Source organism: Eptatretus burgeri, chromosome 9 (genome assembly GCF_056783735.1).
Source record: "Eptatretus burgeri isolate ZD-2024b chromosome 9, Ebu_testis_v1, whole genome shotgun sequence".
NCBI classification, from domain to species: Eukaryota; Metazoa; Chordata; class Myxini; order Myxiniformes; family Myxinidae; genus Eptatretus; species Eptatretus burgeri.
In genome coordinates, this window is record NC_140969.1 from 26,637,672 (window position 1) to 26,661,433 (window position 23,762).

The 23,762-nt window shown below is 43.5% G+C and overlaps 1 protein-coding gene across 5 annotated transcripts in view; it reads left to right on the forward strand.

Moving 5' to 3' along the window:
- The window catches only part of COQ8B (coenzyme Q8B), a 49,669-nt gene that overhangs the window by 21,029 nt on the left and 4,878 nt on the right, over positions 1–23,762 (forward strand). For 4 of the 5 annotated variants that reach the window (XM_085894449.1, XM_085894452.1, XM_085894450.1 and 1 more), the window contains 8 exons: positions 727–831; positions 5,128–5,213; positions 5,721–5,861; positions 11,409–11,490; positions 11,707–11,800; positions 11,918–12,059; positions 15,728–15,835; positions 19,344–19,409. In XM_085894449.1, the coding sequence (XP_085750575.1) occupies positions 727–831; positions 5,128–5,213; positions 5,721–5,861; positions 11,409–11,490; positions 11,707–11,800; positions 11,918–12,059; positions 15,728–15,835; positions 19,344–19,409 (824 nt within the window). Of the gene's footprint in view, positions 1–726; positions 832–5,127; positions 5,214–5,720; positions 5,862–11,408; positions 11,491–11,706; positions 11,801–11,917; positions 12,060–15,727; positions 15,836–19,343; positions 19,410–23,574; positions 23,674–23,762 lie in introns of those variants that run through there. The other variant, XM_085894453.1, reaches the window with a different exon arrangement.

The following is a 23,762-nucleotide window of genomic DNA, read 5'->3' on the forward strand; positions in this document are numbered from 1 at the left end:
GGGACCTGAATGTTGAGTGCGCATGGTTTCCAGATTCGTAACAATATGTTCTCAATCCTCTAAATGCTGAGCATCATGTGAGGAAACAGCATGTTCCAATTTAAAAAAAAAACGGGTTTGGCATGACGAGTCCAAGGTCAGGATTGGACCACTGACCTCCCACACTTAGAGAGGATGATCAAACCACAATGTCCTTGAGTCACAGAAGTGGTCATTAAAAAACAACAACAGTATTTCATTATTCAATGTTATTTTTATCTAGATTTGGCTTCTGTACGCATGTCGAATTATTTGATCGTTTTTGTTTTTGTTTTTTTTACTTTTGTTTTAACTTCTAGTGGCATGTCGGTTCTACATGTCTCTGTAAATGGCTTTATAGATCCTGCATTGAGTCATCGCATGGAAATGACTCTTACTCTATTGCATGATGCAGTTAAATTAAGCCTGGTGTGGGCTTAAGATCTTGGGGTCTTGAGTTTGAGCCCCTGTCGTACCGTAAAATAACACCAGGTGGGTTGACTCAGCCTGTCATCCTTCTGAGGTCGACAAAATGAGTACCAGCTTACTGGAAATGGGGCACTGCATCAGCGGCACAGCCACGCTCCCAGCAACGACGTAACCATCAGCTCCAGGCTACATCGGAAATGATTATGCAGTAAATTTAATCACACTTGTATGAACGATGAAAAAGTGTTCCTGATTTTATAAACGAAGTACATGTTGCAGATTCACAGTCATTGCTTTCGGAGGCGAATGCAGAGAGAATTGTGTCGACACTGTGCCACGTACGAGGTGCCGCACTCAAACTCGGCCAAATGCTCAGCCTGCAAGGTACACACAAAACGATGCTCGAGAGTGGGCATGACGGATGGATCTTGTATTTGTGGTATAACGGTGGTTATCCCTTGTATGCCAAATATGGCTGACTGCACCATGTTTGGAGAAATGCTACAACAATTGAAAGCCTGTTGCTCGAGTCACACTATGGCATTAACCATCATGGATTATTTACCGTGATAAAGTGAGCTGCAGCTCTACTTTTGCGGCGATGCTGCAACGATGTTAGTGAAAATCCTTTGGTAGATTTGTCAAAGCAACCTATGCACGGCGTTGCCGTCATGACGAAACTACAACTCGCTTTATTCCAGGCCAAATATAATAATTAGCCCTCTCGGTCGTCTCGACGACCATGACGTGAGTCCAAATCTTTGTTTAATTAGCATCACGTATATTTGAATTGTAAATTGATTTGGTTTGAAAACTGAAAGGACCGTCCCCCATCTTGATTCTGGAAGCGGCTATTCCGACGCATCGTCTCTTGACCAAATTCATCTAATGACTTCTCACCAACTTAAAACCTCATCCAGACAAACAGAGCTCTCATTGTGGGGGTCGGATGGAGGAGGACTTGCTTTGGTTAAATTTTCTTCTTCAACTTCTACTCTTCCTCTTGCTCGTCTCCTCATCCTCCTCGGCCTCCTCTTTCCCTTCCCCCTTCTCCTTCTTCTCCTCCATTATTAACTTCAATCCTGATAAGACACCACAATAAGATGATTTATTAAATTGTGGCTTTCAGAAGAACAGTAATAGATGAGAGCACGGTAATATGTCGTATGTAATTTTTGTTGTTGAAGACGTCCACAAAACATGGTTTGTGGAGGGTCTTTGTATCGTGGCTGATGAGGTATGGCTGCGAAATGTAGGGAAGCAAGTTACGAGGCACTGCTGGCAAATACCTAGGAATGGCAAGTCAGTCAATAAGTGTTATCTTGTGAACAGTGACGTAGTTTGAAAGAAAAGATTGAAATGAACCCCCAAAACGCGTGCATGGGGTGGCTTGTGTAAAGTTACCATTGACTTCACCAGAACCGGTGGTGTAATGGTTCGAGCATCCGCTCTGAGGCTTAGGCTGCAGCCTGAGACCATTTATCATTCAGTTTCCTTCCGAGGTTGGAAATTCTAAAACATAAATATTAGTATTCAGTGAACAAAATAATATCCCCAGAAGGAACCCCCCCCTCCCCAATCTACTTTCTCAACAATCCTCTTGAAGAAGTCCTTTCAGTCAAGCTTTTGGGCCTCACTATCTGCCATGATCTTTCCTGGGAAAGCCACATCTCCAAGCTCGCCTCCAATGCCTATCGCCGACTGGGCATCCTCCATCGTACAAAGTATTTCCTTGGTACACCTGAGCTCTTAACCACGTACAAAGCTTTCGTCCACAGTCTGATGGAGTACTGCTCTCTCGTATGGGTTGGTGCTCCCGCCTTTCACCTTTCTCGACTCCACGTTGTGGAAACCAAGGCTTTTAGGATCATTTGTATCTCCTGTGATGAAGCTGAGTCTTTGTGTCTCTCACTGTCTCACAGCAGGCAGGTCGGTGGTCTTTCTGTCTTCTACAGTCTCCTCTCCAGCCTTGCCCCCCCACCCACCCCCTGCTCTGTCTGTGCTCTGTCCCCCCCCCCCCATATATTTCAACAGGGTGCTCAAGGTCTGCCAAAAACTCCCTTCTGGTGAAACTGCCTAAAGGCAGAATCACTGCTCACCTCCACTCATTTATTCCTCTTCCCCCCCCCCCACCTGTGGAACCACCTTCCACACCGTCTTCAATCCCACTTCTCCCTCCAGGTCTTCAAAACAGCTGTTCACCACCACCTCATATCTTCCCCCATCCAAAACCATGATCTTTTCTACCCCCATTAATCCACCCCAACTCACCTTCTTCAAATTCTCTGTTTTCCTTCCTGAAAGTCCCTGTAGTGTCCATCTTGTTTGCCCCTCGTAACCCACCCCATCCCTCTCCCTTCCACAGATCTCCTGATGTCCCTGTTCTCTTCTGTTGTGCTCCCTTTCTCACCCCCTTCTTGTCTCCTGCTCCCTTTGTTATTCGTTCTGAGTGTTAGCTCTTATACGAGCCTCAACATTGTATACACACACACACACACACACCATATACTGGAAGTTTAACTCCTGATTCCTGCCAATTTAGATGTTTTGTAAGCTTTAAGGTTGAACTATTTCTCTACCTTGAAGCATGAACGGCGCACTATTTTTTGAATCTTTTCCAATCGGAGCGCTTGCTTGCGTCACATGATGTGCACGATTGTGGAGCCGTGTCACTCGCCACAGGTTCATCATGTCGACCACAACATCATCTTTGAAGTGCTTTATGCACAGAAAAAATGTTTTAAATGACCGTATGCACCCATTTAGCCCGCTTAGATGGAGTAAATATCGGGAATGTTTTTACGAACTGGGTGGGAATGGCTGGTTCTTGCCAATTGTAATTGTAAAGGATCATGAGCATCTCGTCGAAGTCGAGTACTGTGGCATTCCTGCCAAAACAGGTTTTCATTGCATTTCCTGTTATTGGAATTTTATTAAGAAGGGTCTGATCGAACTTCGTCAGAAAAAGCGACTCAAGATGAAGCTCTGGTCCACCTCCTCTGAGTTTAAGAGGTCAGAGTTCAATATTCATGTCTCCACTGGCTGTGAGCCAGAGGTCATTATAGTTGTCTGGGTCGGGCCTGCGGAGTCATGGATTCACTGGATCATGGGCTGTGGCGCTGTCGGTACTTGTGCAAGAGAATGAAAGTCCAAGTCTTCAGGTCCTTGGTGCTTCCAGTCTTGCTCTGCAGATGTGAGACTTGGACTCTGATCAGGGATCTGAGACGGAGACTTAACTCCTTCGGTACCAGGTCTCTTCGGAGAATCCTTGGCTGTCGCTGGTTGGACTTTGTGTCCAACGAGTGGTTGCTGAGAGAGACTCAAATGAGATTTGTTACCTGCATAGTCCATGAGCGTCAGCTGCGGCTGCATGGACATGTGGCTCATTTTCCTGATGCTGATCCTGCTCACCAGACTCTCTCAGCAAGGGAGTCTCGTGAGTGGAGGAGGCCAATGGGCCAACCACGTGCCTCCTGGTTGCAGCAGGTTGATCAGCATCTCAAGGAGATTGGGATGGGCCAGGCATCTGCCTTGGGATGGCCAGACGGAGGCCCCTGAAGTACCGGCGGAAAGTGGACGCAGCGACGCGATGCTTGGGCGCATGCTCCCATACCTGACCTGACCTGACCTGACCTGACCTGTATTCTTCATCGCAAGCAAAGCCCATGGAAGAATTACATTCACGATGGAGCCTCAATGCCCACGCAGACGTCCTGCGTGCAATGTGCATGATTTGCAATAACGTGGAATGCTACATGAGTGTCTCATAAAACAACAAAAGACACCTTAATGTGAGTTGAGACATTGACAGCAGGTTGGTCAATTACTCAGTAAGTCTTCCAAGTGTATGAAACGATCAAATTTCCTGTATGAGTGAAAAGGGGAAATGGAATTTATGTTAAACCTATTTGAATCATTTTTCAGGAAAACTACTGGAAGCTGCCACAATGAAACACCATGAAAGCATTCCGATGTATATCAGAGAAAATGACTGTGTTGTTGCCCTTGAAGTGAGAAGTGCACTTAAACCAAGACCTGGGCTGGACCAAATGTTATTTTATTTTATTTTTTTTTATTTTTTTTTACTGAATCAAGTATGTACCACTCAACGCCTTCAAAATTGGTGTGCCAGTAGTACCCAAGAAGGTCCACAATTCTCCAGAATACCGAGCCCCAAATACAATTCTTAGGGAAAATACTGCACAGAGAAGTTTGCATCAAGGTTCAAAATGGCACTTTTTTGCTCAACATGACCTCCTTTAACCCCTCGGTATGAAATAACTGGCATAATCAGGTTTCAGCCTATCTGGGAGGTCGGCAGTTTGAAGCCCAATCGAGTCATAGCAAAGACTTCTTCGGTTGATGCTCAAAGGGATATAGCGCAGCAAACAACCGCGAGTTGGCGACCATTGTGTGGGCTCGATTGGCCAAATGGTCCCCTCCTGCGTTGAAGTTCCTTGAAAAGGAACTCCTATAATTGATATTTCCTTCGCATCTGAGAATGCTAATGAAATGCTGTTGGTGCCTGTATCAAACCTACAGCTTGTTTCCATGAATGATGCGATTTGTCATTGGTATACCGAGCACTAAAAATTTACAATTAACTTGATTACTTTAATCTGGACTGGACAAAGTCCGAACCAAAATAATTTTGCTGCGCTTGTGCATGTGTACACTCAGATGAAGCTGTGCTAAACCCTCAACTGCAGAAGATATTTGAGCGAGTGCGGCAGAGTGCCGATTCCATGCCCATGTGGCAAGTGCAGGTTCGTAAAGGCAGGCTTTGTACTTTCCGACATTCTTTTGGTCATTTCTTATTTATTTCTCTCTTATCTAAGGCTCATCAAAGAACTGTCGCTGAGAAATCTCACACACACACACACACACACACACACACACACACACACACACACACACACACACACACACACACACACACACACACACACACAGTCGGACACAGCCCTTGACCTTGGAGAAAGTTACTTCCCAGAAAACACTGGATTGGATACTGGCGACCCACAGGTTTTGTACGTGCTTTATCCTTTAAATGCTGAGCTTCAGCGAGTAAGCAGCATGAACTCGTACTATTTTTGTAGTCCTTTGTATGACTCAGCCAGTGTCAGAATTGAACCGCAGACCTTGCAGACTCTGAGTGGACACTCAAACCACATTACGACTGACTGGCTATTCATTTCACAGAATGACCACTCTAACCACAATGCCACTGTGTGTGCTATTTGATTCCAATGCTTGCGGTCTGTGTTCAACAGAAAGTTTTGGTTGGAGAGCTTGGACCTCGATGGAAAGAGAATCTCCAGCACTTTGAGGAAAAACCCTTTGCTGCGGCTTCCATCGGTCAAGTGCACTTTGCAGTTCTCAAGGATGAAAGGAAGGTTGCCATCAAGATTCAGGTGGGAGCCATCCTTGTTTTTTAATTCTTCTTTTGTTCTGAAGAGCGGCTTTGTTTGTGGTGCTTGCGTTGCTCCGTAGACATACCTATTGCCTTCGTTGAGTACTAGAGGATCACCATTCCACTATCGTAAGAGCCATTCATTCATTCTTCCATAATCTTCAACATTAGAACGTTCTTGCCTTTTTATGTGTGTACTGACCCGTCTTGATTTGGATGCAGCGCAGCATCGGCATGGGGCTTTGAAATAGCAACTTTGCAAGAACTCGCTTCTTCGACAATGATTACCAGAAGATGAGCTGTAAAACAACTTCAGTATGTTACTGATTATTTATATCATCAATTACAATAGATTGTAATCCTTCTTCAGGACAAGTGGCCTTGCATAGTACTGCAGAGCCACTTTCCTTATCAAATATTCATGTACCTTATATACTCGAGCTGCAAGCAGTTGACATAAAATCATTCCTTTTCTCCAACAGCCTCATTTCAGATCATTAACTCGGATTCAGACCTGGTCACACCTTGGACATGCTGCTTCTATTCTCCCAACAATGGCTAGAGGCCCTCAATATCAAACATGAGATCAGGGCCATCTCTCTGGACATATCTCAGGCTTTTTATTCAGCCTGGAATTCTGCCTTGCTCTCCAAACTGTCTGCCAATGGAATCCAAGGCAAACGCCACTCATGGATTACTGACTTCCTCCACTCTTATAGCCAACATGTGGCTCTCAACAAAACCCTTTCTTCTCCTCTCCCTGTCTAGGCTGGAGTACCACAAGGCAGTGTTCTAAGCCACATCTTATTCCTAATCTTCATCAATGATCTCACTGACTGGAAAAATCCTGTTTATCTATTTGCTGATAACTCCACTCTCTGCCATGACATCTGTCATCCTTCTGACAGACAGGCAGCAACCTCTTCCCTCTCCGCAAACCTTGACAAAATCACAAACTGGTCAAACACTTGGAACATGTCATGTCTTTCAATCCTGAGAAATCCCTCACACTCATTCTCTCTGTCTGAAAGGATCATACTGCAGACCCTTCCATCTACTTTTTCAACAACTCTACGTTCAATCACTCAAACTATTGAGTGTCACTCTCAGTCATGATCTATCTTGGACAAGCCCTTTTCAAAATTGGCCTCCAAAGTCAGATGCCGACTGGGCATCCTCTGTCATGCAAAGTCCTTCCTTGGCACACCTGTGCTCCTATCCACCGACCAGGCTTTCATGTGCAGCTCAATGGAGTACTGCTCTCCCCTCTGCGCTGGCTCCCCTACCTCACATCTTTCTCAACTTGACGCTGTGGAAACAAAGGCCTTCAATATCATTGTAATATCTTGCAATGAAGCTGAGTCTATGGGCTTATCACTTCGCCATCGCCGACAAGTCGGTGCTCTCTCTGTCTTCTTCCTCCTCATTTCTGAACTTGCACCCTCCGCTCTCTCCGTACTTTGTCCACCCAGGCATCTGCAGGATGCACGTCATCCACCAGCAACCCCCTCTTAGTGAAACTCCCTAAATCCAGAATCACTGCTCTCTTCCACTCAGTTATTCCTCTTTCCACACACTCTTCAATCTCATTCTTCTCTACAGTCTTCAAGACAGCTTTTTACCACCATCTCAAGTCATCCCCCATCCAAAATAATGATCTTTTCTACACCCGTAAAACCACCCTGCACCCCTCCCAAAATTTTGCTTTTCCATATTGTCCAACCTTTATGTTCTCCCTTACCCCTCGTCGTTACCTGCATCCCTTGTTTGTCCATCTCCGTCTACTTTCTCCCTCTGTGCTGCTGTTGCTGTTTTCCCCATTTCCTGCTGTTCCCTTTGCTGTGTTGTGTTCTGATTTTTTTTTTCTCTCTCTCTTCCATGAGAAGTAGCTCTTCCATGAGCCTAGAGCATGTGTATTAAAATAACAAGCAAACAACAACAAAAAAACAATCTCAAGGAATTGATTGTGGTTGACATCTAAGCATACCATAATGTGATCCAGGCCTATCAACCCCAAATTATGTAAAATGTGTCCAGTGAGGCCGTGAAGCGCCCGAAAAATCTAGGGGGATCTGGGGGCATGCCACCCAGAAAATGTTTGCTTTCTGGTGTCTCGGATGCAATTTCCTGCATTTTCGGGCCAAATTCATCCGTTTTGTTTTTCAGACAGAAGATTGCTTTTTGTTACTGTTTTGTTTTGTCATGTTATTACTGTTTAGTCCACTGCATGGAATAAAATAAATGAACAAACAAGACATATATTATATTTTCATCAACAGATTAAATGCTATACAGGAATTAGAACACTCATCATCCTTGTAATGAAGATGTATTATTTCAGCATATTGATCGTATTTCCCAGTATTTTGCGGCGATTTCAAGTGGAAAATGAACCCCCCCTCCCCCCAGTAACAAGACATTTCATTGGATCAGGATGGTCGTCGATAATAATTGACCAATCGTACTCCGTCTCTCATATAGGACGTGCGGAACGACGCGAAGCAATCGGATTTAAGTCGATATTCAAGGTTATAACATCAGTTATACCAGTCGCAATGCAATGATGTTGGAAATGTTTTTTGTTGCCGAGAGAATGAAATTTTAAAAAGTGTGAGAATTTATCGCGAGAACGTGACTTTCAATCAGAAAGTCATGAGTCTCATGGCAAAAACATGAGAGTTGACAGGTGTGTGTGATAACATTAAGTTTACCACCCTTACTTAGCCTGGTGTTGGCTTAGTTGTTAAGGTTGGCTTAGGATCTTAGCGTCCTCAGTTGGAGTCCCGTTGACTGCTGAATTAACACCAGGTGGGGTTGACCCAGCCTGTCATCCTTCTGAGGTCAGTGAAATGATTACCAATGTACTAGTGGAGGGCAGAGCATCAGCGGCACAGCCATGCTTCCAAGAAATGATAGCTACCCAGCAGCCAAGCTGCCATATGCAAGAACAGAACCACCCCTACTCTTGGAGGGGAGATCGCTCTGGAGGGTGAGGGAGGATCGATTGAGCTGGGTGGGTGGTCGGTGGAGCTGGGGGGTGGCTGGTCGATGGCGCTGGGGATGATTATTTGGTGGAGCTTGTGGTGGCTGTTTGCTGAAGATGGGGTGGGTTGGTGGGATGAAATATACCACACTTTAGTGTGAATTTTTCTTTCCTACCCAGCAGGTATCGATGCATTCACATAGATGAAGATTAAATAAGATGCTGATGTAACATTGATTTGAATATTATATTATCCCATCAGAGGCTCACAAATGTGATATGCCTCTGCACCGGAGATTTATTGTCTCTGCGAACAGCCAAACAATATTTTACCTACGACCAACCATGTGTCGGCGTTTGTGTTTGGTGGTGGTGAGTGAGCTGTGGCGGCATTTTCACCCCCAATGTGTACTCATTTTGAAATGGTGGCGGTTGAAAGAGTGTAGGAAGAAAAAATCCAGGAGACGCACCTTATAATTAAAATGGGTTTTATTTTAAAATAACATGGGAAGAAGAGTGGACAAGATGCTCTGGCTATATGGAACAAACCAGGCTGTCAATAGATACAAATAGGGATCAGGGGACATGCAAACTTATACACAAGGAAACAAATAAAACCTTACCCCCTAATGGCACCAAAAGAAACACGAGAATCCACATGAGGTACAAAGAGACAGAACGAGGGCTTGTATAAGCATGAGCTGGTTGTGATATCACGATGGCGGGCTGCAGCGACTCTGCCCGCAAAGGTGAGGAACGGCGAAGGCGAAGAGCGACGGAGCCTAAGAGCGATGGAGACCAGATGGCGTAGATCCATCTACGAAAAGTGATGATCCCCAGGGACCAAGGCTGTTGTGTCCATTCTTGCTCCCATCTCTAATTTCACTCCACCCGGGAGGGTCGGAAGGAAGGTTTCTCATGTGGAAGGTTTCCTCCATTCCTCCCTCCAGCCATCCATCCATTTTTCCCTCCATCCATCTTTCCCTCCATCCCTTTCATTCATCCTTCCGTCCATCCATCCGTTTATGAGGAATGGCAGCCTTGGCACTGCACGACACCTCAGGGTGCAACACAGGCAGGTGGGTCCTGAACGTTGTCCATCGTTTGATGTATTTTGATTGTGTTGTGTAAGGGGACAGTGTGCAGAGGGACAGTGTGGGTACTTTTGCTGTACTGTCCTGGCTTGCAATCAAACATCCAAACAGCATGTAGAGCACTCTCCAAGTGGCTTAAGCACTCAATCGAGCACACTAATGAAACGGTTGATAAGGAACGTCAGGCTTGGCAAGCGATTAGCGATTGCTGATTGGTCATATTAAACACCATGCACCTGGAGATGCCCGGAGTGTCAAACAATGTCCGAATTGGACAAATGAACACTTTTCTTTTAGCAGTCGGAACTGCTGCTGAGGCCAATTCCGTAGTTAAAAATTTGAAATTTGGCTCAGGTTTAGAGATTCTAGAGCTTATCTCATTTGTGGAAATGAAATAAAGCCATGGGCACTGGTGTGTCTGGGCATTTATAAGCATTGCAGCATATGTAGCGATTTGTAGGTATGAGGATTTGATGATACGAGTGAGGAAAGTGGGAAAAAAAAATTTTGAGCGCGTTATCGTTAATAAACCATTGTGGCCTGTTCAAAGTCAAGGCATTGTTGAGCAGGCCAAACAAAATGGCAAATTAAGCCCCCAGCAGTCTGACTCAGAGGCTGACTAAGGATGACGCCTTGATCAAGGATAATTGAATAAGGCTGTTGATTATCTTAAAAAAGGGGTGTTTGAATTACTCCAAACACCCTGTTTTCATTCATGCACTCCTTTGGAGTTCCGTGAGTATGCATGCAACGTTTGGGGCTACTCGGTTTCATGGTGTTGGAGTTATGGAAGAGATGGACGGACTGAAGGATAGACTGACATTTATTATTATAGATTTCCAAGCACACTCAGTACAACCATCACTTTTCAACTTATCTTGTCCAGTGGTTTAGTTGTGCATAAAATACAGAGCACATATGTAAGCATATCGGCAAAGTAGTTTTTGATTATCTATGGTTATCATACAGAGATACTATTATAATACTGTAAACCACTGTAACTTGTAATACACTCTCCCATCGAGAGTGGCGCTACACGATACACATTTACACAGAGAATTTGCATCGTCGTCGTCGTCCAGCTCTTCCTCCCAAACCTCTGAAATTGAAAAAAAAAATTTTAGTGCCAAAAACCTTCGTGGGCATACATCAAGTACAACCACAATTTTCAGATCGTTCCGTCCAGCAGTTTAGGAGTGCATATCAGTGAAGGACACAAACAAACCCACACACACCCACGAGCTGACATGATGTCGTGATTTGAATAGAATATTGACGTGATGTCACGATTTGAAAAGTTATCTTTCTTTTTTAAAACTTTTTAATGTCTGTTAGCTTTGTTATAGCAGGTGATCATTTTGTTTGTTTGTTTGTTTGTTTTATTGTTTTTTTTTACTTTTTACTTCCTGTTTTATAAAGCAGTTGTTTTCTTTTTACTTAACTTTGCTTGTTTTTTTTTGTTTTTTTGAAGTACCCTGGTATTGCCCAAAGCATCGACAGTGACATTAGAAATCTTTTCTCTCTTCTCAAACTGAGCAATGTTTTTCCAGAAGGTGAGTATTTTCACCTCATGTCACATGACAATACATAACCTCACGCACATTTCTTTATTTCCAATGCACCTAATAATATAATGGATATCGTCAAACACCTTGAATGAACCAGTTAATATGAACAATGGCTGTTTCAAATGGTCTGAACAGGTCACCATGAGTCTTGAGTGGTGAACCTATATGTATGTAATTTTTTTTGGGGGGGTGTGGGGGTAGGCCTGTTTGCAGAAGCAGCACTTCCCGTGTTTCAAACAGAACTTGCCTGGGAGTGTGACTATGAGAGAGAAGCGGAGTGTTCCGAGAGGTTCAGGTGAGGAAGGTCGGGCTTTTCAAAGAATAACTTTGAGGTTTTATTTTGAAAATAATTTGCTTGAGTACACTTTGATACAAATAATTCGGGCATTTTGTTTTCTTTGGATTGATGCAGACAGTTGCTTGCAGACGATTCCTTTTTCTTGGTTCCCCGTGTTATTCCTTTGTTGAGCCGTAAACGAGTCCTTACCACTGAATTGGTCAGTGGGGTTGCGCTGGATCAGATACAAAGGCAAGATCAGGATACCCGAAACCAGGTTTGATATCTATACACATACACATACACACAGCATCTATCTGTTTGTCTCTGTTTTTCTTTTTGTTTCCTTTCTCTCTGACCTTTTTGTGCATCATCACCAAACCTTGTGTGCCTAACTAACAGTCTTACAGTCTTGTTTAATGGCATCTGTATTTGCTTGCAACATTTTCCGTTCGGCCCAGTTGAAAGTTCACTTATTGTTATTTTTTTCAAAGCGTTCGCCGTGCTGGATGTTCCGGTTGCGGCGCTTTCGGCACCTTTCTGTCACGGGATTGCTATTGTTCTATGACCCTTACATCCTTTTAAAGCCTATACCATCCCATGCCTCTTACTTGATGGGTGTATCCACCAGTTATAAATAATGTAGCGTTTTCTCCAGATAAAAAAGAAACGATCCAGTCTCAAAAATTATTGCACATTCAAAATTGCAGTTTATCAAAATGCCGATGCTGAACTCGTAAAAATTGGTAAAGCAGCAAATTTCACGTGCAGTTACTGATGGCACATTTCGTGCTCGTGGTTGAATTGTTCTCCAGTCGTTTACTTGAGGTAATTCACCCCCTTCATCATGGGTTGATGAAACTTCCGGTGATGAGTTGCTGCTCCTGGTTTTTACACTGATTTCATGGGTGTAAGTTAATGCTAAGCATAACGGACTTGCCTAATGTTTTGGCATAGAACCCGATGTGTTCATGCTTTGAGGAAAACTACGACAGCTGGCATCGATGTGTCGACAGTAACAGCTTGATGTCAAGCTGGATGTGCATTCACCAAGTGGCCCAACTTATGTTCCCATCTGAACATTGTATTGCTCATGATGATGGTAACCAAGGATAAAATAGTACATGCATTTCTGATAATTGTCTTGGTAATTTGTGCAACAGGTGTGTCCCGTTAACTACTAATGTACTTATCCTGTATGCAATAGATGCACCAGCTTGTCCATGGTCCTTGGATCAATTGTAAAATAGAATAAAATTTATCTTTCTGTGCTCTCAAGTGCAAAACCACCACCCTAAAGGTGGGGTTTGAAGGATGGCCTTGAGGTATGCACACTCACCTCTAAGTTATCTTGCCTGGTTTTGAATCCTGACCTGGCTCATGGCTATAAACTGTCATGCCGGTGTTTCACAGGCAAGGTGATTCATCAATGTGCGTGTGCCGCCCCTCAGATGGATGTTAAACATGGCATCTCATCTGCCGGCATTAGTTTGTGGACGTTAAAGATCCTATGGTGTCCTTCACATTGAGTAATTGAGCTATCGCCAGCACCAGGGCCAAATTCCAAATTCCAGCCCTAATCTACATCGGCAGCATAGCCGTATCCTCAGCCAATGATGCTACTCCGCAGTCTTGTTCTGTATGTGAATGAAGAATAAGAAGACCTTAAAGGTCTCGAGTTCTGTTCCGGCTTTCCTTCAAATGTCGTATTGTCATCGTGTTGTGCTTGTTTCTATTCAACACACATTGTCTGATTGAAAATGCTTTGTATTTAAGATCGCATGAAAAGGTTTGTATTTATGGAGTGCATGATCAGGCTCCACAGTCACAGCAGACCTGAACATGGAAATGTAGCATTGAAGAAATGTATCCATGATTAAAACAATTATTCCACAATTGTCAACAACTTGTGTGAGCCAAGCACAACTGTAGGTATTATTTAACTTTGTGTGTATCGGCACGTTCGTTGTTCCTGCCTGAGCACAAACGTAGCTCGATGCACGGATCCCAGGTTCAAATCCCTCTTACTACACTGATTCGTCCATTTTTATCCCCCGCCGCGTGGCGGAAGGGGGATATTGTTATCACCCGGGTCGTCCGTCCGGCTGTCCGTCCGGCTGGCTGGCTGGCTGGGCGTCATCATTTATAGCTGTGAGTGCGATAACTCATAAACTGTTCACCATATCGATTTGAAATTTGGGTCACACATGTACCACCTGAAAAGGAAGAACCCTATTGATTTTTGGGCGTGGCCGGATCCAAGATGGCCGACTGGGGCAGTCGTCCGGCTGGCTGGCTGGGCGTCAACATTTATGGCGTCAACATTTATAGCGAACGAATCCTGGTGTTGGCGCAGTGGTTAGGGCAGCGGCTTGGGATCCAAAAGGTCCTGAGTTCAAGCCCCGTTGGGCCACTGAATTAATACACCAGGGTGTTGACTCAGCCTGTCATCCTTCCGAGGTCGGCGAAGTGAGTACCAGTGTACTGGGCCGGTGTATACCCCGGTTAAAATAGGTGTACCATATCCCTGTGTCGTAAGAGGCGACCAGGGTTGCGTCAGGAAGGGCATCCGGTGTAAAACATGTGCCAAATCACTATGCGGATCATACGGATGATCCGCTGTGGCGACCCCGAACGGGAGCAGCCGAAAGAAGAAGAAGAAGAAGAAGACATTTATATCGAACGAAGTGAGCTTCATACTTAACGCATGCACGTGAGAGAATAGGAAACAGCAACAACAACAACACAATAACCCTGGCTATTTGGAATCCGTGTCGTCAGCTAAGACGTTTTGCTTCCGGTTGTTGTTAAATGCTTTGCAGTGTATAAACACGATTGGGTTTTATTTCTATCTTGTGAATATTACTTAACGCGTGCACATGAGAGAATAGGAAACAACGAAAACAACACAATACCCTGGCAATTGTGAATCCGTGTCATTGGCTCTGACCATTTTGCTTCCGTTTTTGTTTTGTTTCTGTTTTTTTTTTTTTTGTTTCCGGTTTTTGTCATGGGGAATGATGCATGCCGGGAGATCATGACCGGAAGTGTTTATTTATTTATTCAATTATTTTTTTCCCAAAGTTAATTTTATACTTCCGAAAGTGATTTTTTTCATGACAGGAAGTGTTTATTTTGTATTTAACATTACCGGGAGTGATTTTGAAACTCTTTCCGGAACTTTTAATTTCTTTTATTCTTGACCAGAAGTGATCGTTTATTTATTTATTTATTCAATTATTTTTTTTCCCAAAGTTAATTTTAATAAAGATATCTCCCGCATCATCAAAAAATATTTTTTAATCGCGATTTACATTATTCGATCGCTGATCCCGAATCCAGGCCGAAGTAACCGGAAATTGCGTCAAAATCATCAGCTGTGCGGCGCTAACATGTAGTACCACGGTATAGTTGGCAAGTATACAGTTGTGAACAAGCTTTATGTTAAATCAGAAGCAAATGTAAGAAGAATTCTACGTTCGCTTCTAGGTTTTGCCTATTCCATATTAGCTGTGAGTGCGATAACTCATAAACTGTTCTCCATATCGATTTGAAATTTGGGTCACACATGTACCACCTGAAAAGGAAGAACCCTATTGATTTTTGGCATGGCCGGATCCAAGATGGCCGACTGGGGCGGCCATCTTGAAAAAAAATTTTTTTGTAATAAATGGAAAACCGCTTATCTGATTTCAATTATTTTTCAATGGCGGGGGATTCCCCATCTCTGATAGTATATTTTCTACTCGTGTGTATTTCATGTTCAGGTATGCTGTTCAAATGTCTGTCCTGCATATAATATTTGTTGTACAAGCTGCCCCTCTGAGCCTTAAAATGCTGGGAGGGAGATGGGTTGAAATCTTGCTCTTAATGGATACAATCATCAATGTGCCAACACTCATGGCTGCCGTGGTTACCCAGAAAACTTTGCCGTCTCGGCTGTAGATTGCCTTGAACATCCTCCGTCTGTGCCTGCGAGAGCTGTTTGAGTTCCGCTTCATGCAGACAGACCCAAACTGGTCGAACTTCTTCTACAACCCAGACACGCAAAAGGCATGTTGTCGATCGCATGGCATGTTGAATGTATTCATTTGTTTGATTTATTTCTGCCATAGCTTTCAAAATTTTTTTGTTTTATCAAAGCACGACATGCAGTGGCCTGCAAAAATTTTCACATTTTGATGCTTCCTGAGCTTATTTCATGATGCTTTCAAATCAAACTTAATGAGCAGAGTCTTCACAAACTACTCCAAAGTGGAAAAGCTAAAAAATGCAGATAAAATGTGAATAAGTCTGATCAACAGAGAAAATCAGATGATTCTCAGTTGCATAAGTATTCAAATCCTTTGCCTATTTAACCCTAAATCACTTCAGGAGCAAATTATTTGTTTGAAAGATTACAAAACAAGTGGAATAGGTTTCATCAGTATGTAATCAATGATTTAACTTAAAATTAAACTCCCCCACTTATTGAAGGAGTTTTAAGGTGGGACTCACTTGGTTAACCAACAAGGTAAACATGAAGACCAAGGATTTTTCCAAAGAAGGCAGAAATAAAGTGGTGGAGAAGCACCGTTCAGGAGAGGGTTAGACGAAGATTTCAAAGTCACTCACCAACCCTTTGAGTACGGTGAAATGCATCACTAAGAAGAGGAAGACATATCATACCACCCAGACTCTACCCAGATCAGGTGGCCCATGCAAACTCAGCAGCCGAGTTAGCAGGAAACTGGTTCAGGATGTCACTGTAAATCCAAAAATGACTAAAAGATCTGCAAGGCTCTGTGTCTGAGATGGGGGTCAGTGTTCATCAATCAATAATATCCCATTCCCCCAGGCCCGTCGCTGGGGGGGGGGCATTTGGGTGCAATGCCCGCCCCCATGGCACATCTGGTGTCCCCCCCCCACTTTACGCCACCCATTTATGCCCTGTTGCACCCTGTGAACAACTTGGTGTTTAAGGACGAGCGCCCACTGTGAACTTGCTGTTTAAGAGTTCACCTGTGTGAACTAAAACCCTTATTCCAGATGTTCAACGTGGTGAATAATAAGGCCTTCTTGGATAAACTGTTCTTTAATAATATCCTTCTTTGAATAACAGTCAAGAGATAAGTGTGCGCTTGCCAGCGCATCTCCAAAAGCAATTGGCAAGACAATACAGTCCAAGCCCACAAGATAAAATATAACGCAAGCACCAACACCAGCAGCCAAGACGACAGACAGCCGCAAGACCTCGTGTCGAATGTCGATGTTGTGGGTGGTTATACATATCGTGGATCATTTAGTTTTAAGGAATAGCCAATCAGCGTCTTCGATGTGGAGGCCCTATTAAGCAGGTTACCTGTTTGGTTGTAAGTTAGGTATAAATGTAATATAGTCATAATATGTTAATATGAATAAGGAAAAGACATAAATTTACATAATTAAAGATGGTGCATCACGTGACCTTCACAACCCTCCATCTTACAAAAGTAATTTTATAATAAAAATTAAAAATATGTGTGTTTGCAATCGTGCTTACATTTGAAATTATGCAGATAAAACCTGTTTTTGGTGCATGTATCATTTAATAAATAAAACCGTCAAATGTCGCAAGTCGCGACATTAGTGACACGAGTCACGAGGGACGAATCACAGAGACCGCGAGCTAGCAGCAGTAGAAAAAGACATGGATATACGAAAATGGCTAAGAAAAGGAAAAAGGTTGCGGTTGTGGTTGTGGTCAGCACCTGCCGTGGTCGACTGCTTTGTACTTCTGATGTTTAAGTTAAATGTTGTGTTTGGCGCTTTGCATATCCCATATCTAGTGCTTTGTGCATAACCTTACCTCTGTGTAATTGACTGCTTTAAATGCGGACCTTGTGGTATCTTCAGGCTGGTCGTATTTGCTGTTGATAGTTTAACGTGATGATCGCAGGTCATAGCCTACTGTATCTTATTTCAAAGTGCACTGATTCTGGTGCCAACCTCCCCCGTTTAGTCATTGTATCTCTCGTATATTAATTTTCTCATGCCAATTCTTGAAAACACCTTGTATAAGTTCACCTGAATTGGTGCCAATTGTCTAATCATTGAATATTTGCATTGTGAATGTGCCAGTTTGTTGTGGCTCTCCTGCATTCAAATAATTTTAGGCCTAAAACATTGGAACATATTAAATGTAGCTGAGATAAATTTGGTTGGTATGCAACGGCAACCTCAGTATAGATGCGTCAATGCTGCATGAATACAATAATATACAGGGTTATCAAAAATATTAAATATTATAATTGTGCCCCCCCCCCCATCCAGTTCATATGTCCCCCTTAATACTGAGCCCTGGCGACGGGCCTGCATTCCCCTCACAAAGCTGGTCTCCATGGACAATTAGCAAGAGAGAAGCCATTACTGAAAGAGACTCAACTAAAAGCCCGTATGGAGTTTATGAAAAAGCATCTTAATATGATACTGCAGGCACGTGGAGAAACGATTTGTGGTGAAACGAGACAAAAACTAAACTTTTTGGTCCAAATTTGAAGCGTTATGTCTGGTGCAAGCCGAACACTGCACATCACTCAGTCAACACCATCCCTACTGTGAAGCATGGTGGTGGCATCATCATGTGATGGGATTGCTTTTCATCAGCAGGGACTGGTAAGCTTGTCAGGATAGAAGGGACAATAGACGGTTCAAAGTACAGGAGAATCCTTGATGAAAACCTGCCATGAATCAGCCAGGAATCTGAAACTGGGTAGGAGATTCACATTTCAGCAGGACAATGATCCGAAGCACAAAGATAAAACTACCTTGGAGTGTCTGGATAAGAAGAAAAAAAGATGTTTTTGAGTGGCCCAGTCAAAGTCCTGACTTGATCCAAATTGAACATTTATGGTGAAACTTGAACATTGCAGTCCATCGACAATTCCCATAAAACTTGGCAGAACAGGAGCAATTTTCACATGAAGAACGGGTAAAGATTTCACCATCTCACCGTGTAAAACTGGTCGGAGCAGTCATTGCTGAAAACAGTGATTCCACCATGTCCTGACATAAGGGGCTGAATGGTTTTACAACCAGTGAATTTTGATTTGTACGTGATTTTTTTTAAAAAAAATGTTATTTCTGACATATAATCCTCCTTTACTTTGATATCTTCAGTTATGAATATAAAAAAAGTTCATTTGGAAAAATTGTTTCTACACAATACGTATTTCATGTAAATGTGTCATTATTGGTCGGGGTGAGTACTTTTGCAGGCCACTGTACATTATTGTGGGTTAGATTGATGCAAATGGGTTTATGTGTACAATACCTGAGACTAAAGGGCAAGAAATCCTCGAACTCTCACAAGATGTGATTGACATGCATCGTGCAATGTTTGTTTTATTTGCTGCTTTTGCATATCCTTCGTTGGCTGAGGGAGAGAGAGGGGAGAGAGATAGGTAGACAGATAGACAGATAGACAGATAGATAGGGAAATTGGTGGATCAGGATGATATGATTTTTTGTTGTTGTTGTTGTTGATTCACTTATTTGTCAAGTTATTACTTATTTTGTAACCTTTCAAACTTATCTCAAGCAGGTTGCCTTGCTGGATTTTGGTGCAAGTCGGGAATATGACAAGAATTTCACCGATGATTACATTGAGGTGAGTGGGCTTTGTCGAAACACAAAACACTCACCGGCAAAGATAAAAACACCTCGATACATTAATTGGGGTCATGTTAATCCTATGTTGCAAATCTGAATGTAATCGGCCTAGAACTATAGGAGGAGTCGCGTGACAAACAAACAAACAAACACCGATCCGTGAATTATAGTAAGGATTCCCTTGATGTGGAAGGAGAGATGAGAGCTGGAAAACGTCGAGCATACATATCGTTACGGGTTCAGGAGTCGTGTGGTTGCAAGGGGAGTATTTGGACCCACTTCCCAACGGGTGACTCTGAAGTGGTCGAGCTGCAGGTAACTCCGGGACACAACGGGTTGCTTGGGAACCACGAACGCCGTCTGAGATGTTTAATTTTCGCAGGGTCCAGCGTCTAACTCTACTTTACCTCTCTGGCAAATTGATCACCCCAGATGGGGATGGCCGAGTCTATCAAAACGCCGAGTCCATGAAATTCTCCCAATGCCCCACCACTGTGTATCAAAATGGCCGAATGATACCGTAAGTGGGACGTTGTCTATACTATCATCTAACCAATGGAGAAAAGATGATCAGGCAATTTGGAAAGTTTATAAAGATCAAAACAACAAACATTTACAGACAAAACAGTTCACAAGAGAAAGACCTTACTCCTTAAGCACATCTGCCCCCCCCCCCTTAGTCATTACCTTCGCAAACTTTGTTGTGAAGGTTATGTTTTGATCGCTGTGTATTTATTTATTTATTTGTGAATATGTGTGTTTGTTTGTTTGTTTGTTATTCGCATAACTCCAAAAGTATTGAACTGAATCGCAGCAAATTTGGTGGGATGATTGGTTATTATCCGAGGACCATTTGATTAGATTTTGGGAGCGATCGGGTCAAAGGTCAAGGTCATGAAAAGGTCAAAATCGTCTTTTTACCATAGCGCGGTCAATTTGTATCCAATTTGCATGCAACTAATGCCAAAATGTTCAGAATTCAATGCCCCATCTTGTGATATGTGACATGACACAATGACGTAATAACCCTTATTAGCGGTTGGGAGTCAAAGGTCAGAAGGGGGGGGGGGTCACGACATTGCAAAATGTGCGGTTTTAGTCATAACACGGTCAATTCTTCTCCGATTTGCATGAAACCAACACCAAAATGTTGACTGTTCTGTTCCCCACACTCTAATACCAATTACAAAATTAAGAGTGCAAAGGTCAAGGTCGAGGTCATGTAAAGGTCAAAATCGTTATTTTGCCATCGTGCGGTCGATTTTTATCCAATTTGCATGCAACCAATGCCAAAATGTTATGAATTCGATGCCCAATCTTGTGATATACGATATGACACAGGAGATTTAATGTTTTTAAGCCATCATAAAACATAGGAGATGGCAGATGTGGTATGGGATTAAATACCCTCACAATCAACGGTTATTGGGGGGGGGGGGCAAAATGTAGCGTTGGCGAAGGTATGCGCTCTACTGAGTGCCCGTTCTAGTTTTAGCATGTTTCTTCATACACTCCGCAAAACGAGATAAGGAAGTGTGAGAGACAGAGAGAGAGAAGAGGGCGAGGCTTGCTGGCGACCCTTCACTCACCCGACGTAAACCTGCGGGCTTGACGTGAAGCATGGAGAGAGAGAGAGAGAGAGAGAGAGAGAGAGAGAGAGAGAGAGAGAGAGAGAGAGAGAGAGAGAGAGAGAGAGAGAGAGAGAGAGAGAGAGAGAGAGAGAGAGAGAGAGAGAGAGAGAGAGAGAGAAAAGATGGGGGGGGGGGTGTAATGATGTGGTGCGCTGTGTGGGTAGAAGTACAGGTGAATGTTCGTGGTGTGACAGAGAAAATCGTGAATGTGAGTCAGTAACCCAGCTCTGAACATGTCGAGCGTGTAATCGTTGGCTACTCTTTGTGCGTTCCAAGTGACCGAATTCAAAGTAGGGATAGAAAGAGAAAGAGTGCGTGAGTCAGTGTGTTGGCCGACATGTCTTGGGGAAACTTCACGGCTTCATCAAATCTCTTTACCGTGGCACCAGCCTGTTCGTTCGTTCTCGCAGGGACTCTGTCTTGGCTCCTTAACTTTCCCAGGACGTGTACCAGCCCCGAGTCCTGGGATTCTTGTGCATATAAAGCTTCATCGGGAGGCATGGTTCTGGGGCCCACCCCCTTGAGTGTGGCTTGAGCTTTGGCAGTACCACCTCCCATTTGGTGTGCTCCTGTTGCCATGTGTTACGCGTGGCCTCCGTGCCTCAGAGCGAGTGCTCCGCAACCACACGAAGGGTCACACGGCAGACAATTAAAACAATCACTTTGAACTTTTCAGTCAATTGATAACCAACCAGGTGACAACCAGCGGCATACAGAACAACAGAAGGAAATTAAAAATACAATTGATTAAAACCCACTGTTAAAATGTACTGATATCATGCAATAACAATTCAATCAATAAGTCATCAGTAACTGTAAGGTTCCGCACAGGAAATACAAGTCACGGTTCATGTTTTTTAAACTTAATCAAAGGTACACACATGTATGTATATTTCAATGCAGTTTTAAATATTTCAACAACTCTTTACAAACATAATTTTCCTTTGAGAAAGGCAACTTTACACTCACGTTTTAATACACACCCGTTACCAGGAATCGTGCCGTGAATCAAAGTTAGTCTTGCAGTGTCCGCACGTGCAATTGACAATGCCTTTTGCCATGTCAAAACTAGCGTGCAGATGAACCTTGCCTTGTGGAAGCGAAAATGCAAATGAACATGCAGATGAACGGTCAGGCTTGTGTATATGAAGTGAAGTGAGCCCCGTGGGAATTATCACGCAGTATGGAATCTCACCGCGACTCCAGGCAAACCTTGAGAAGGCGTGGAGAGGAGGGAATGACCTTGGTGCACTGCTGCCCAGAGCAGCTGTCGGCGTGAGGTGTCAACATGAAGTTGTTTCGCACCCCAAGTACTTTGTTGGCTTTTCGTGAGCACAACCGATCTGCCGGCAGGAGTAAATCCGAACACCAGCAAGGTGCACTGGATCAATCAATCAGGTCTGTGGTCACCGTGTGCCAAAATGATGCAAAGCTCACGATACCTTCGCAGCCCGACTCCCACTGTGCCCAGCACTCCGCCCCTCCAAGGTTCCGTACGCTGCTGGAGCTGGATCTCTGGTTTCCCCTCCAAGATCTCCTCCGTGTTGCTTCTGCCTTCTGCTGAACACTCATCGCTTCACCCTTTATGGCGACCACACACGACCAAATCTCGAAGCAAGGCGACACACTGCCCGAATCCAAAGATTCACCAAAGCCTGACCATTGGGTTCAGAGCGTTGTTTTCCATACAAGCACAACGCATTTCCCTTTCCACTAATATGAAGGGAGAGATAATTTAGCTAAACAAAATTGTGACAGATATAGCTACACTAAGGAACCCTTATGTGTTGGATGTGTCTCCCCGGGGTCTTCCAAAACGGCCACAATATGAATGTGACCTTCGAGAAGAAGGATTCATGGGAGAAGGATGGTGAGATTGAAAATGATTGTGGGAAAGAATGGGAAACATTCGATCGTGGTGAGCCACGACTTTGAAGCACTTGGAAGAGAACTACACGTTGTAGATAACGTGAGCACGTGACAACCGATTCTGGGATACCCACACATGCTCAAATTGTTATTTGGAATGCATAAACAGATTTTTAATATGAACACTTAGGTTATAAAACGTGTAAGCGCATCTTTCGAGGTGCCACCTTTTTGGGGATCGGCAGCATATATCTGAGGCAATGTAAACATTGAGTGTGGATTAGACTTCTGACCGACTGTAAACTCACCCTGAATGTGGCCAGTCCAGTAAGGGGCCGATACGCACGCACACACACCTCGTTTTTTCATGTCTGTTTGAAACCATTCCACTTCTTTATTGTACAGCAACGGCGACTCTTATAATTACATTGTAATTTAAAGGATTTCTGTAAATTATGTAGACTTCACAACACCCTGTCTTCAATTTTATTACCCTCGCCGAAGGAGAGGGTATTGCATTTGTGTCCGTTTGTCTGTCTGTCTGTCTGTCCGCACAGAACTTTCATGTTTTTCTCCACAACCGCTTGTCGGATTGAGGCAAAATTTGCACCATTTGTGTGACGACTCATGTAGAATGTTTTAATGATAATTATGACGTCATAGGTCACGTGGTGTGGCAGCAATATTGGAAAAACGGAAAAACTTTGGACCTCTGTATCTCTGAAACCACACCAAGGAAAAAATTGAAACTTTGCACACGGCAAGTACTCCTCATAGAGAATGTGCTTTTTCTTTTTCATGATGTCATAGGTGCCCTCGTTATGATGTCATCATTGCATATGTAGAACGCC